General features: G+C 48.9%; 1 protein-coding gene across 1 annotated transcript in view; it reads left to right on the forward strand.

Moving 5' to 3' along the window:
• Nucleotides 1-14,894, forward strand: part of Csmd2 (CUB and Sushi multiple domains 2) — a 563,664-nt gene that overhangs the window by 285,740 nt on the left and 263,030 nt on the right. Inside the window, exon 7 of the mRNA XM_052177421.1 lies at nucleotides 14,581-14,658. Coding sequence (XP_052033381.1) covers nucleotides 14,581-14,658 — 78 coding nt within the window. The remainder of the gene's footprint in view (nucleotides 1-14,580; nucleotides 14,659-14,894) is intronic.

Genomic DNA, 14,894 nt, shown 5'->3' on the forward strand with positions numbered 1-14,894 from the left:
CGACACTGGGAACCTCAGGAACCTGAACTACCAGGCATACCCAATACTTACTTAATCAGAAGAAAGTGCACTATTAAGCTCCACTTTATTTTGGGAAACATGACAGGAAGATGCAGGGTCTGGGCCTCCATGGTGGTTTAAATATCTCCAGAAAAGCCAGGCTCAGTGATGTCTCCAGGCCCAGTGGATTTCTGGATTATTTTTTGCATATTGCAAAGGTCTCCTCTACTACAGCAGAGGGAACGAGGTCACTCATTAAGCCCAGATATGAAAATATGGTTCCTGCATCTTACATCCTTACATCCCTACTGTGTGCATGAGACATTTTATATATATATATAAAATATATATAACTTGCTAGTTGGGGGGGCAGTCTCTAGGTCTCCTGCTTACTGCATACCTACTGTGTGGCTATTGAATACCTGCAGTGTGCTAGGCTCTGTGCTAGATAGCCTTCTCCTAAAGCACAGTGACCTGCCAGCTCCTATTCCTTTTAGCACAAGCTCAGACAGGCTGTGTCACCCACCCAAGAGCACACATCCCCTAACTATGTGGTGAAACTGGAGTTCACCCACAAACCTTTAGAAGTTTATCCATAAAGCACAGGCTTTGTCTGTAGCTGTCTTCCTATGCCTGTCTGTTCAGTGACTTTGAAACTCTGGTTTGTGAATTGCACCCCACCATAAGCACATGTGTATGTTTGTATGCATACATGTGTCCATACGCATGCACATATACATGTATGTAGGTATGCATTTTCCCCAATCACAAAATAGAGTGCGCAGGCATCTACAGTGCAAACTGTCACCCAGGGTGTTTGGCCTGGGTGTGAGGTACCCTGAGCATCTCTCTTCCATTTTGTAATACTAGCTGAATCCTCTAACTTAATTCCACATGTCTGACACAGGAGAGGCCCACAGTCTGAGAAGTTGTACCTTGGGCATGTCCTCTTTGAGCCTTGTCCTTCTGGGCCTTGTCCCCTAACCCTCCCACACAGGGCCTTTATGCTGCTGTGTCACAGGCTGCCAAGGTCATGAGTCCCAGGTGACACTGTTCCATCCTAACCATGTTTGCACGAAGCAGGTGCGTTGGCAGCTCCACTTTTACAGCACACAGAGCGCAGTCCAGGACTGGTGTACCATGGGCCCCAGGTGTCATGTATTGCATCCCAGTCCAGGGAGACTCAGTATGGATATGGAATGCTTAGTGACTGTGTAATGGTGGTGATGATGATGATGATGATGATGAGGAGGAGGAGGAGGAGGAGGAGGAGGGGGAGGAGGAGGAGGAAAAGGATGGGGGTGGTTCTGTTGTTGATGATGAGTCTGGGAAATGACTCACAGGGTAAAATACTTGCTATGCAAGTGTGGGGATTGGAGTTCAGACCACCAGAACTCACACAAATGTCGAGTATGCGTGTGGCAAGCCACCTGTATTCCCAGTCCTCAAGAGGTAGAAACAGCAGGTCTTTTGAGCAAGCAGGCTAGTTGGTCAAACCGGCAAGCCCTGGGTTCAAGCGACAGACCCTACCTCAGTAAACAAGCAATAAGATGGAGCGTGATTGAGGAAGACATTTGTCATGAATGTCTGTCCTCCACACTCATGCACACATATGTGCCTACCTATATGCAGACATACACACACGCACGCACACACACACACACACACACACACAGTCACAACCACATACATAAAGCAACAGTTATAATGATGATAATAATTGTGAGAGAGTTCAGCTGTGTTCACGGCCAGGCCAGGTATTCAGCTACTATGATGCTGTCCTAAGCTCTGAGCCCTAGCCAGGCTCAGCTCCAGGGCCACTAGAACAGGGGTCATCTTACTGCAGTTTGTACTTTCCTCCATGTGATGTTACTCCATGCTGGCACAGAAGGGGAGCTCCTGAGGCTCTCACTCCTGACAGAACAGTTGAGCCAGGGGCACAGATGTGAATGTGACCTTTCCCTACAGCATGGCGAGAGATGCCCTTGGGAAAACTTTTTGCTGTAGTGTAGGGGACTTACGAAAGGGGCAGGAAACAAAAGCCAGACAAACCTGAGAATAAGAAAGAGGTAGTCTTATAAGGCAGGCCCCGAAGAGAGGCTGATGCACACACAGCAGGGCAGAGCACTCTGGGTAGAGAATGCCAGGACTGAAGGCACAGCAGCCATTTGTGAGTGCCTCAGAGGCAGTCCAGTCCAGCTTGCAGCTGCTTTTGAAAGGCTCCTGAGCTAAGGATGGGTTTTGTACTTTTAGACAGTCAAAGAAAAAGGAAAAATTAAGAGTAATATGAGGCTGAGCAGATGGCTCAGTTGAAAGGGTACTTTCCATGCAAGTATGAGAAGAACCCAGGTTAAAATCCCCAAGACAGTGTAACATCCCAGGCAGGGTGTGTAACCTCGGCTTTCAGTGGGACAGAGACAGGAAGATCTCCGTGACTTGGCGGGTGCCAGCCTAGCTTCAGATACAAGGAGAATCCCTGACTCAAGATAATAAGGCAGAGAAAGCCAAAGCAGAACATCTGAAAGACATCCTTCTCTGGCCACTGCACAAGTACACACACACACACACCAACACAAGCACATAAATATGAACCATATTCCTTCCTACACACATAGAAAAAATAATAGTAATAGTATATGACTCATGAAATCCAGATTTGGCCTTCAAGTAGGGGCACATCTGGAGGACACATCTGCATTCATTCTTCCACATCTGTGTCTCTGGGTTGTAGAGCAGAAGAGACCATTCACAACTAAGGAGGGTAGCCTTCAAACCCAGGCTATGGGCAGGTGATCTCTTTATAGAAAAGGTTTGCTCACCCCAGGCAGGATACCAGTTAGAGTGCAGGGCAAGAGAGACAGTTATCTTAGGCTGTGGAATTAAGATGGGGTAGGACATGAGAAGCCACTTCCTCCAGCTGAACCCCACCTCCCAAAAGTTCCACAGCTTCCCCAAACAGTTCTACCAGCCAGGAAACAAGTGTTCAAGCACACGTCTCCCTTTTTGGGACATTTCACTTTCAAATCATAAAAACACTCAACTTCCTTCACACACATGATTACCAGGCACCCCATTAGTGTTGTCTTCTGGAAACAGGGATTGTGATTTACCACAAAAGGTCTTCAGGAGATGAAAGGAGACCCTGATGCGTGATAGGTTGTCAGGAAAGGGAGGCCTTAGCCACACTCCCCGTGCAGTCTCTTAACTTCCTGCCTAGACTTCTTGTCTGTGGGGAAACCTGTGCAGTGGGAGAGATGGGGTGGGACAGCTTCCCTGTCCTTGCCCATGGGTCCTTTGCTCTCACCTGGTGATCATTATTTGGTGCCTGTTCCTCCTGAAGCCACATCCCAGCCTGGCTCCACCAATCCTCTCACTGCCTGACTTTCCATGTGAACCCTGGTGGCCCAGAGACCGAAGGCATTCCTTAGGGTCAAATGTGATCTCTTCTGCCTTCCAGATGCCTTGCACTGGTCTCAGTCATCAACAGAATGACTGTGTCCACCCGAAAACACATTGCATTATCACCCAGAGGTCTGAAGTTTGTGAGCAGCAGGTATAAATTATGTTTCTTGTTACTGTAACAAAACACCCGACACAGTTGGGGGGGGGGGGTACAGGCCATCTTAGCAGGGAAGTCATGGCTGCACATCAGCAGCTAGGAAGCAGAGAGAGAGAGAGTCAGAGAGAGACAGAGACAGAGAGAAAGAGAGAAGGCAAATGCATATGCTTAGCTTGCTTTCTTCTTATTTAATCCTAAACTCTAGCCTAAGGAATTGTGTCCCCTAAATTTATGGTGACTGAGGCTCTGGCTCCATACCAATAAGTAGTAGTCAGAGAATGAAAGACAGATGTCCCAAGTGGAAGACAGCCCAGAACAGGCACCTGAAACTAGGAACTGCTGGAGGCAGAAAGTCCCTTAAACATTTTCCCTCTGGCTGGTTTCTTGCAGCTGAATTCTCTGATGTTTGTGAAACCTGCCATGTGGCCCATCAATAGCTGCACCTAGGGTCCTGTGCTGGGGGATGGGTCAGTCAATAGAGTACCTGTCACTCAAGCTTGAGGGCCTGACTTGGGCTCCCCAGTACCCACGTAGAAGGCAGCTGCAATAGCTCACCTCCATAACCCCAGCACCAGAGAGGGAAGAGGAGGGAGTAGACATGGCTAGATCGCCAGAACCCATTGGGCAGTCAGGCTAGCCAATCAATGAGCCGGAGATTCAGTGAGAGACCCTGTCTCCAAAAATAAGGTAGAGGAAAAGACCCAGCACCAACATCTGGTTTCTATATAATACACAGACACAGATACAGACACAGACACACAGACACAGATACACAGGCATACATGAACATGCACACACATGCACATACACACACATACCCACTGGTAAAGAGTTCCCTTCCCTTCAGAAATTCTAGTAGCCACACATTGTTCAGTGGCTCATCAATAGGTCAGACCAACAGCATCCAATCATGCGTCCCTTAAAACCTCAGCTGGGCCATGATGAGACTTTCTGCCAGGTTTGAGACACCTCCAAGTTGCATCAAGCGCAGCCAGCTCTGAGAAGCTTTGCATAATTTCCTCAGTCATCAGTGATCCTCCAGCAGTTGCCTTCCTAACGATGGTTTGTGCCAGAACCCGGGTTACTTTCCACATTATTAACACGCAGATGTTTGTTCTTCATTCACTAGAGAAATGACTCAGGACACCCGGGCACTCTGATGGCAGGTTTTTCCATCAGCAGATCCAGTAGCCCTCAAATCTACTTGTATCCATTTCTTCCAGTCCCCTTTCATGTTGCCAGCAGTCTTAGGCAGAGCTACACACCGACACTTTGCCAGATGCCCCCTTAGGTTTCTTTTGTCCCAAGACATGAATAGCAGAATCTCACTGCCAGACATTCCCACATCTGGTTCGAAATCTTGTCAACTTTGTTCTACAAGAACATGCCACTATCTTGTCTCCCATCAGCCTCTCCAAGTTTTTCCAAGTGCTGCCTTCTTTTTCACACACCGTCAGTCTCAATAGCTTTGACAGTAATTTCTATGACAAGCCTTTTGGCACGTTCAGCCTTTTGACGTGTGGTGAACTCATTGGCCAGCAAGTTACAAAAATCACAGCCACAACAACAACGACAAATCTTATAATGTTTAAAGTAAGTTGGTTTTTTTTTGTTTTGTTTTGTTTTTTGTTTTGTTTTTTTTTTTTTGGCCCACATTCACAGATGTCCTCAGCCACAAGTGGCCTATGGGCCATGGGCAGCACATGTCTGACCCAAGAGCATTCATTGATGGCTGGATCTTCAAGCTAAATTTCACCCAAGAGATCTTTGGCAGTATGGCCACAGACTTTCTGTGGTCATTGTCACTTTCAAGAAATTCCAGTGCACTGGGCCCTAAACCTAAGCATCCAGAGTCTCACGTCCCTAAATTTACATGTGCTATGAGAGAAATGAGAGTTGAGGACTAGTCATCTTCTGTGCACACATTTTCTAACTTATCATTCAATGTGTTTCTGTACTTTGCTAAGCTGACATCCAGCCAACCTCTGGGCTTGACAGCAGAAATGATGCCACTAATTCCCCTATCTACATTGTGCAGACGTTGTGGTGACATGAGCCCTTCCTTTGGGGAATGTCACAGATTAGGTTGAACCTTAAGTTCTTTAAATATGGTGTTGACAGGGGCCATGACACCTGTCCTGGTTTCTACCAGACGGAACGCCTCTGACCTGGCCCTTCCACTATGCATGCCAGTGCAGTAGCTGGTAGTGATAGTCTGTCTAGACCCTTCTCCATCAACTCTGCGGCTCACAGTCTGTATTCATCCTCTGAGTCAGTTGGCCTGGAGGCAACGCCAGCTGTATTCAGGAATTATCATTCTTCCCTTCGAGGTGGCTGCGGCATCTGCTAGGTCCACGTCTTATGACCTTAGACCTCAGGCATCTGCCCTGCATGTCAGTCTGAATTGAAGAGCTCGAGTTCTGGATACCAGCCTTTTCCAGGCAAAGATGTGAGTTGTTGAGGCAGATTCACAGAACTGGTGACTGAGCAGCAAGGCTGAGCCAGGGCAGCAGCCGCAGCAGCCACAGCAGCAAGGGAAGACAGAATATAGGATGTGCACACACCCTGCTCATGCCCCATAAAGAGATCAGAAGTCAGTTCTCAAACCACTACCCTATGCAGCTTTCAAAAGCTGGGATTGAGGTGGGGAGGGAATCCAAGCAAGAAATGATGTGATTAGACCTGAGCAGCTGAGAGCCTTGCAGGAAGGGTTGGAGCGACTTTCTGGGGGTGAGCAAATGATTTGAGGAAGAGCGGAAGAGGGAGCACAAGGAAGTTAGGGTTGACTTAGTCAACAGGACAGCCAGGATTGGGCTAAAGGTGCAGAGTCTGAATCCACAGGCATGGCTTCTATCTGTGTCTGTACTTCCAAGCCTTAGGGAGAAGCCAGGTTTCCCTCTGGCCCCAAACAACCTTGTTTCCCATTATTTGAGCCTGGTGACCTGAGCTTCAGACTAGAGAGCTGTTATATCACGAGATCCCACCCACTCACTGCATGCCATGAGTCCCACTAACCTTTCCGACAGCTGGGAAATGTCTTGTAATTAACCAAAATATAAAGGATGAACAGGGCCACCTGGCAGTCTTCTGTAGCAGCTCTCATTCAGAGGAGATGGTTATAAGCTATAGGAGTCCCATCAACCAGTTAGAGCCAGCATGCTTCTCTTGGGAGTCCTGACTCTTCACCACCTACAATGAGAAGACACATGTCCATGTGTGGATTGCATTCTCTGCATGAATATCTATAGACATGGGTTCACATGTATGCTCGTGAGGGTTCTGGTTGCAGACATGAATAGGTGTGTGGATGCCACCTATATGCAGATTGCACAAAGGGGTGTGCATTTGAGTGTATTGAGAAGTGTATTGAGTCAGACCAGCACCAGCCAGACCAGGCTGTGCCATTTCTTTACTTCATTGGTAGTTATAGAATCTTTCTTCTCTTCCTCCTCCTCTTCCTCTTCCTCTTCCTCCTCCTCTTCCTCCTCCTCTTCCTCCTCCTCTTCCTCCTCCTCTTCCTCCTCCTCTTCCTCCTCCTCTTCCTCCTCCTCTTCCTCCTCCTCCTCCTCCTCTCCTTCCTCCTCCTCCTCTTCCTCCTCCTCCTCCTCTTCCTCCTCCTCCTCCTCTTCTTCCTCCTCCTCTTCTTCCTCCTCCTCTTCTTCCTCCTCCTCTTCTTCCTCCTCCTCTTCTTCCTCCTCCTCCTCCTCTTCCTCCTCCTCCTCTTCCTCTTGCTCCTCTTCCTCTTGCTCCTCTTCCTCCTCCTTCTCTTCCTCTTCCTTCTCTTCCTCCTCCTCTTCTTGTCCTTCTCCTCTTCCTCCTCCTCCTTCATGTGCCTCTGTGTAACGTGTTTGTATGCATGTTCACATGTATATGTATGTGTATGCACACATGGCTGTGGATATGTACTTATGGAAGCCTAAGATTGTGCCTGAAATCTTCCTTTGTCACCTACTCTTCCACACCCTTCCTTGAGACAGAGTCTCTCAATCAAACCCCAAATTCACTGCTAGTTGGACAAAATTCGCTGATTGGCTAGCCAGCCTGCTCAGGGGGATCCTGCGTTTCTGTTTTTTGGGGACTAGAATTGCAGCAAGGCAGCATAAGCCTCCTGGCATTTTTGTGGGTTCTGGGATCTAAACTCCAGTTCTCTTGCTTGTACTATAAGCAGTCTAACCACTGGGCTATCTCCCCACCCACTTTAAGTTAAACCCTCTTTCTATCAACTAGTCCCTGAGCACAACCCCAGGGGCACAGTATTTACAGGCATACTCACTAATGAATGAAGGTGTAGGCAATACAAATGAATGTAGCCCAGAAATTCCCATGCTTCTTACTGACTTACCCAACTATTTATTTGACTTCTTTCTTTTTTTTTTTCCCATTTTTTTATGCTTCTCTCAGATACTGGATCCTGACTGCAGTTTTCCCCCCCTCTCCTCCCCCTACTCCTCTCCCCCTCAGAAAAGAGCAGGAATCCCAGGGATACCAACCAAACACGGCATAATAAGCTACAAGAAGACCAGGCACATAGCATCACATCAAGGTTGGACAAGGCAACCCAGTAGGGCGAAAAGAGTCCCACAAGTTGGCAAAAGAGTCCTAGGCAGCCCCACTCCCACTGATAGGATTCCAACAAGAACATTAAGTTACTCAGCCCTGATATGCAGAGGAATTAGGTGAGACCACTCCTACCTGACAGGGCCTGCAGTTGTGCTCTTGGGGATTCTATAGGGACACCCTGTTTTGTGCTTGGACCCTCCCCCTTGGCACCCTGATCCACTTGGATTTGCTGAGTTAGTTTTTCAGTGAGCTCATTTTGTGGCTGGTTTTCCTTAGTATGCCATGTTCCACCCACCCACTGGGAGCAGTGGGGGGAGGCTGTTTTGCTATATGCAAATCTAAGGTGTGATTGTTCCCTGGAATCCTTGCAACTGAGGTCCCAGCCTGTGAAGGTGGCTCTTTGATGCTAATGTCCCCGGTGATATATAGATCTTGCCTAGATCCACATTCCTGACTGTCTTAGACAAATATCCAAGAGGAACAACTTACAAAGGAAGAAAGATTTACTTTGGTTCAAAGGCCGCTGATTCCAACATTTGGGGACTGAGGCACAGTGGTGGGAGTGTGTGGTGGAGAGGCAGGTGGAAGAACAGGAATGGACCAAGGCCAAGCTGTACACTTCAAAGGCTCCTCCCCGACCCCCCCACCCCCCGTGACCAACTTCCTCCAGTTAAAACACCAGCTCACACAGGTCCGACCTCCCAGTAGTCCTATCAGATTTGAATTCCCTCAATGGATAAAATCACTGACTAGGTCAGAGTCCTCACAGCCTAATAACCGTGTCTGGAGATGCCTCACAGACACACCCAGCAGTGTGTGGCTCCCAAGCTCCTAGGTGTCTTTCAGGCTAACGACTTGAAAATTAATATTAACCATCATAAGTCTAGCTCCCCCACCCTTAACCTGACACTCAGAGTCAGCTCCTTAAACCATCCTTAATATACAAAACCAAAAACAAGTTCCTAATTCCATCCAACATGATAGGACTGTCCTACATTCAACTTCCCACCCCCACCCCCCCATCCACCTCACCCCATCCCCCACCCCCGCCCAAAAAAGGCAGTGATTTCTACCCTAGAGCCTTAAGACCAGACAGAATGGAGAGAAGTTCACTGCCACAATGTAACATGAATCATGAATCATCCCGCTACATGATTGTCTTCTGAGCTCCAATCAAAACTTCCCACTAATCTCGGCCCACAGCATCGGAGACTTCCCAGACTGCTGCTCCAAACTCCTTTAAATTCCCTCCCAGACCCAGTTCCATAGGCCTCTCACCCCACTCCGACAACCCCATGTCTCCAGAGCCATTTCTCTGTTAAGCATTTGTTGATCCTGATAAAACTAAACTTAAGGGATAAAAGATGCATTATTTGCTCACCATTCAAAGGTCTCAGCCAGTGGTCAACTGGCCCCCTTGCTCAGGGCCCAAGGCGAGGCTTGGTGGTAGATCAAAGCCACCCAGTTCATCGTGCTCAGGAAGCAGAGAGAGACACACAGGAAGGGTCTGGGGCAAGATACAGACCCCAAAGAGATGCCCCACGGCCTACCTCCTCCAGGCAGGCTCCACTCTTATTAAAGTTCTCAGAACCTTGTAAAGTAGCACCACCTGCTAGCACCATGGGACATTTCCTGTTCAGGTGGCAAACACTGGCCCACTTGTTAGCTCCCAGATGGTGTGTGCCAGCTGTAAACCATAGCTCCCCAGAGCCCAGGTCTGGACCAGCTGAGCTTGGGTGGGCATTTTTTTTTTTTTTTTTTTTTTTTTTTTTTTTTTTTAGATTGAGTGGCTGGAATAAGGAACATCTGCTCTAAGACTTGTGACTCCTGTAATTCCAAGGCTAACTTCACGAGGGCAAAAATAATTCTGCCCATAGATTCTAATACGTGTCCAGTGGCCTTTTGATGCCCAAAAGGTATCAAGAATTATGTAAACCTGGAGACCCGGCTCCAAGGAGTAAAATGGAACAGTGTTGCTACGTATGGTAACTTTTTAGATTCCTTCTCCTTTGGCACTCATCCCCTCGGTAACCTCTGCCCTATGGTAAAAGTGAAAGGAGTTGGAACAGGAGCTGCAGCGTGGGCTGGGATGAGGTCACTCACTGCTAAGAGCATCCCAGCTGCCAGGCCCTGAGCCAGAGGGTTAGGCACGTCTGGGGAGAGGAGGGTAGAGAGTGTGGATCCTGTCTTAGTTACTGTTTATATTGCTGTGATGAAACACCATGGCCAAAAGCAACTTGGAGAGGAGAGGTTTTCCTTCAGTTAAGAGTTAACACACCACAGTCCATCGCTGAAGGAAGTCAGGGCAGGAGCTCAAGGCAGGAACCTGGAAGCAGGAGCTGAAGCGGAAGCCATGGAGGGTCCTGCTCACTGACTTGCTCCGCCTGACTTGCTCATTTTTGCTCAATTTACCTCAGGGCCATCTGCCCAGGGGTGGCCTTAGCCACAGCGGGCCGGGCCCTCTCATTAATCAAGAAATGCCTCCTGGGCATGCAGACGTGGCCCACAGGCCAGTCTGGTCCAGGAATTTTCTCAATTGAGGTTCCCTCTTTCCAGGTGTCTTAGATTAGGGTTTTACTGTTGTGAACAGGCACCATGACCAAGGCACCTCTTAGAAGGAGCACATCTAACTGAGGCTGGCTCACAGGTTCAGAGGTTCAGTCCATTATCATCAAGGCAGGAGCATGGCAGCATCCAGACTGTCATGGTGCAGGAGGAGCTGAGAGTTCTACATCTTTATCTGAAGGCTGCTAGCAGAAGACTGACTTCCAGGCAGCTAGGATAAGGGTCTTAAAGTCCACGCCCACAGTGACACACCTACTCCAACAAGGCCACACCGACTCCAACAGGGCCATACTTTCTAATAGTGCCATTCCCTGGGCCGAGCATATACAAACCATCACACCAGGTAACCCTAGCTTGTGTCAAGCTGACATGCAACTAGCCAGCAGAGACCCCCAAAGTCTCGAGCCCCTCTAGGGTCTCAAGAGGGCAGGGTCATGAGAGACTTTTCCTCAATGCAGTGTTGAGAGGAAGAGTCGTCTCCCTTAGCAGCTTCTCTCTTCCTGGCCACCGCTCACACACACCATCAAGAGCTCTAAGGAAAACCAGCCAGCATATCTGGTGCCCCTGGGAATGGGGTTTGTCTTTGCTCTACATCTCTCATCCTTGCCCCTCCCCTCCAATGGACACCAGAACCATGAAGACCCTCCCCAGACACACCCTTCCTTGCCTCTTAGCCAGGTGTGGTGACCCATCTCTATAGACTTACCTCAGATGGGCTGCACTGGGCCAAAGACCCCAGGCTCCCCCTGTGCCCTGAGGCCTCCGGGACAGGAACTTCAACTTCCCCTCACAGGACTCAGCCAGCTCTGTTTCTCCCAGGGATGGTTGAATCACAGCCATACTGTATTAGCTGGGTTTGAATAATGCATGCTTCCCTGCTAATGCCCTCTGCTTGATAATGCGCCCATGTTAGTGTTCATTGGAAATTTTCCCGCTGGATACTCACAGAGAGCAATGCTCATTTATAAAGGATGTTCCAGAGAGTGCAGGGAGGATAGGGCTCCTTGGTAGTGGCTGGATTTCACCATGCATCCCACATCGACAGTCACTTGTCAGGGGAACAAAATCCTTCATCGGCTTTCTTATTTAGCTAGAAGTGTGTCCCCTGGAGGCACTCCTGCACACCTGATGCTGTGAACTTTGGTTTGGAGAGTGGAATGCTTCCTTCCATCCTAAGGGAGTATCTGAGCCTTCAGCATCTAAACCGGGGACAGGGAGAGGCTGAGTGAGGATAGTGGGTAGCCCCCTTGGAATCACTCGAGGGGCTGGTCACAGAAAGATGGGCTCTCATCTTTGTGTTCTAACCCCAGTCTCCTGACCCTCTTGATTCCCAATTTTACTTGGCATCAGGCAAAGCATATTAGCTACCAGGAGGTCGGAAGTTTAAAGACCTGGTGACTGTTTCCGGGGATCCTAGATACTCTTTTAGGCACCGAGAATACAGCAACCAACCAGAGGGCTCTCCATGGTCGAGCTTACACCACGGCAGCATGAGATGATAAAGGAGCCGGGTATTGGTGGTGCACATCTTTAACCCCAGCACTGGGGAGGCAGAAGTCAGAGCTCTGTGTATTTGAGGCCAGGGTGGTCTTCACAATCAGTTCCAGGCTAGCTAGAACTATATAGTAAGAGCCTGTCTCAAAAGAAATTTAGTTAGTTAAATAATTAAAGAAAAAAAACTACAAATGGTATAGTATGGTAGAACACTCAGAAAATGAACTCAGGAGGGACAGAAGAGCTGGGGCAGGAGTTGCCATTTTAGTGGTGTGCTGGGTGAAGGCTCATTGAGGGAGAAGGGTTTGCCCAACTGTTTCCAGGAAAAGGGGGGCAAATCACAGGCAGGTGGTAGGAAGCATTCTAGAGAAACTGGCAGTTCGGGCAGTCAGTATTCTTGGCATACTGCAGGAGCCTTGGGGAGGCCTGTTTAGCAGGAGAGGACTGGCAGGAGTCAAGGAGAAAGCTAATGAGACAACAGGGAGAGCCGGTTGGTCCTTGGAAGCCATTTATAGACTCTAGCTTGTGCTCTAGGAGAGCACGTTACCACCAAAGAGCTCTACACCAAAATGGTCTGGCTCGTACTTAACCAGGATCCCTCTGACCCTGTGCTAAGGGCAGGCTACTCAGAGACAAAGGAAGAAGGCAATGACAAAGGCCATGGTGATCGGGGAAGAGGTGTCAGCCACTTGGGTGACAGATACGGAAACCATCAGAAGTGGCTCATGGGGTCTACATTGGAGAGGATTTGCTGAGGGATTGTGTATGGTTTGAGAGTGAGGAGCCAAGGCCACTGAAGAACTGGTAAAGCACCCAGGGTCTGGCACACAGCAAGTGCCTGGCCACAGCTGTTACCACTCCTGGGCATCAGTCAGCAGGACTGAGTCAACCAGAGATGCAATGAGGTCTTGGTCACCAGGAACATGCTATGGGGAACAGGGGAAGCCAGACCAAAGGAGACAGATGGGGAAAGGCTAGACCATTGTAATCTGTAGCTCTACCTTCTGCATGACACTCAGAAAACACTGGAGGACAGTATTTTATCCACTAGGCAGCCACCCAAGTTCCATATCTCAGTGGCCTCCAGGACTCAGCTTCCCCGGCCCACAAGTCAGCTGGTATGGGCTAGGTCGGGCTGAGCCTACAGGTTCAACTTTACAATCACGTCTTCCCATGATAATGAAGATGCAGCAGACAAGCCTAACCCAGCAGGTGCTTTTCAAGGCTTTGGATTCAAGGCCTCCAAATTTCCAGTGTCCAAACCCTAAGGGGTGGGAGAGAAACATACCTCACCTCTGCAATGGCTATAAAAATCATAGCAGAGGGCAAATGTATAAATAGCCCAGTGATAGATCATTTGTCTGGTATATATGAGTACTGGGCTTAATTCCTGGTACCACACAATATGCATCATATCACAAGCGGTTTGACATGGGAAATAGTGACAAATGGAGCTTGACACAGTTTGCCATTCCCTGTCAGGGCTGGCTCAGAAATTGTGTGTTGTGGGGGAGAATCTATAGATTTGCAGACACACAGAGGTTGAACTATGCATTCCTCAGCTTTCCATTGCTATAACGAACACCCAAGGCAAGTCCAATTAAAAAGAAGAAAGGGTTGTTTCGGATCGTGATTTCAAGAGGTACCAGTCTATAGGCTGAGCTGTGGCAGCACAACTCATGATGGAGGGAGGGGCTGCTCACATCAGGGCAGCAGGACAAGCCTGGAGTCCAAGGAACCTTTTTAAGGATACATGTTTAATGATATTCCCATAAGTCTTCTAGCACCTACCAGTAGTGCCATAGACTGGCAGTTAAACTCTTAGTACATAGTTTGGGGGAGAGCATTCCAGATCCAAACTTAGCAAGCTTCAGATGCTCACAAAAGATTCCCCAAGAAGGAGACAGAAATTATTTCATACCCAGAAACCTAAAAGAGGCCTGGGCAAGTCCTGAGCCCTTCAGACACCACAAAGCTCTGAAGCCCTTTCCTGCCTCCCTCAGAGGTCTGTTCCTCCTTGGCCGAGACCATGCTCTCCCTGGCCCTGTTACTATACAGGAAGCCTCCCTCCATGGATGTCTCAGGCCAAGAGACAGACTAACACTCTGACTCACAAGTGTGTCCAACCTGTGGCTCGTGGACCTTTGCAGCCCAGCACAGCCATGAATACAGTCCCAAACATACTTAAGATGAGACTGATTGATGTATGTTCAACAATGCTTTTGTTGCCGCCGCTGGATCCTGTGCTCCCTAAGCTTGGACTTGGTAGGTGAGAATGTTCAGTCGCTACTGTCAAAAGAGTGGGCATTCTCATCCTGCAGATGAGAGTTCCTCATTCTGCAGGAGCCCCATGCAGGCCACAGATGACCCCTCAACCGGCTTTCCTTCTCTGTCCTCTCTAGTCAAGAAGCAGATTGAGCTGAAGTCACGCGGCGTGAAGCTGATGCCAAGCAAGGACAATAACCAGAAGACGTCTGTGTGTAAGTGTCCGCTGGCCCGCCCACACGTGCCAGCGCATAAGGCTCATGCTTGGGTCCGAACCTCTGGTGCTGTGACCAGCTGTGACCCCAGGGAAGTTGGCCTCTGCTAGATGACTTCCTTGGTCCCTCCCTCCGTTCCTCCCTCCATCTGCGTGTGGATTCACTGAGCCTGCAGCTAATGAGCAGCCCCGGCTGGTCTTTGCCTTCCCCCCTCCATCATCTCCTTCCTACCCTCT

This window comes from Apodemus sylvaticus, chromosome 3 (genome assembly GCF_947179515.1).
Source record: "Apodemus sylvaticus chromosome 3, mApoSyl1.1, whole genome shotgun sequence".
Taxonomy (NCBI): Eukaryota; Metazoa; Chordata; class Mammalia; order Rodentia; family Muridae; genus Apodemus; species Apodemus sylvaticus.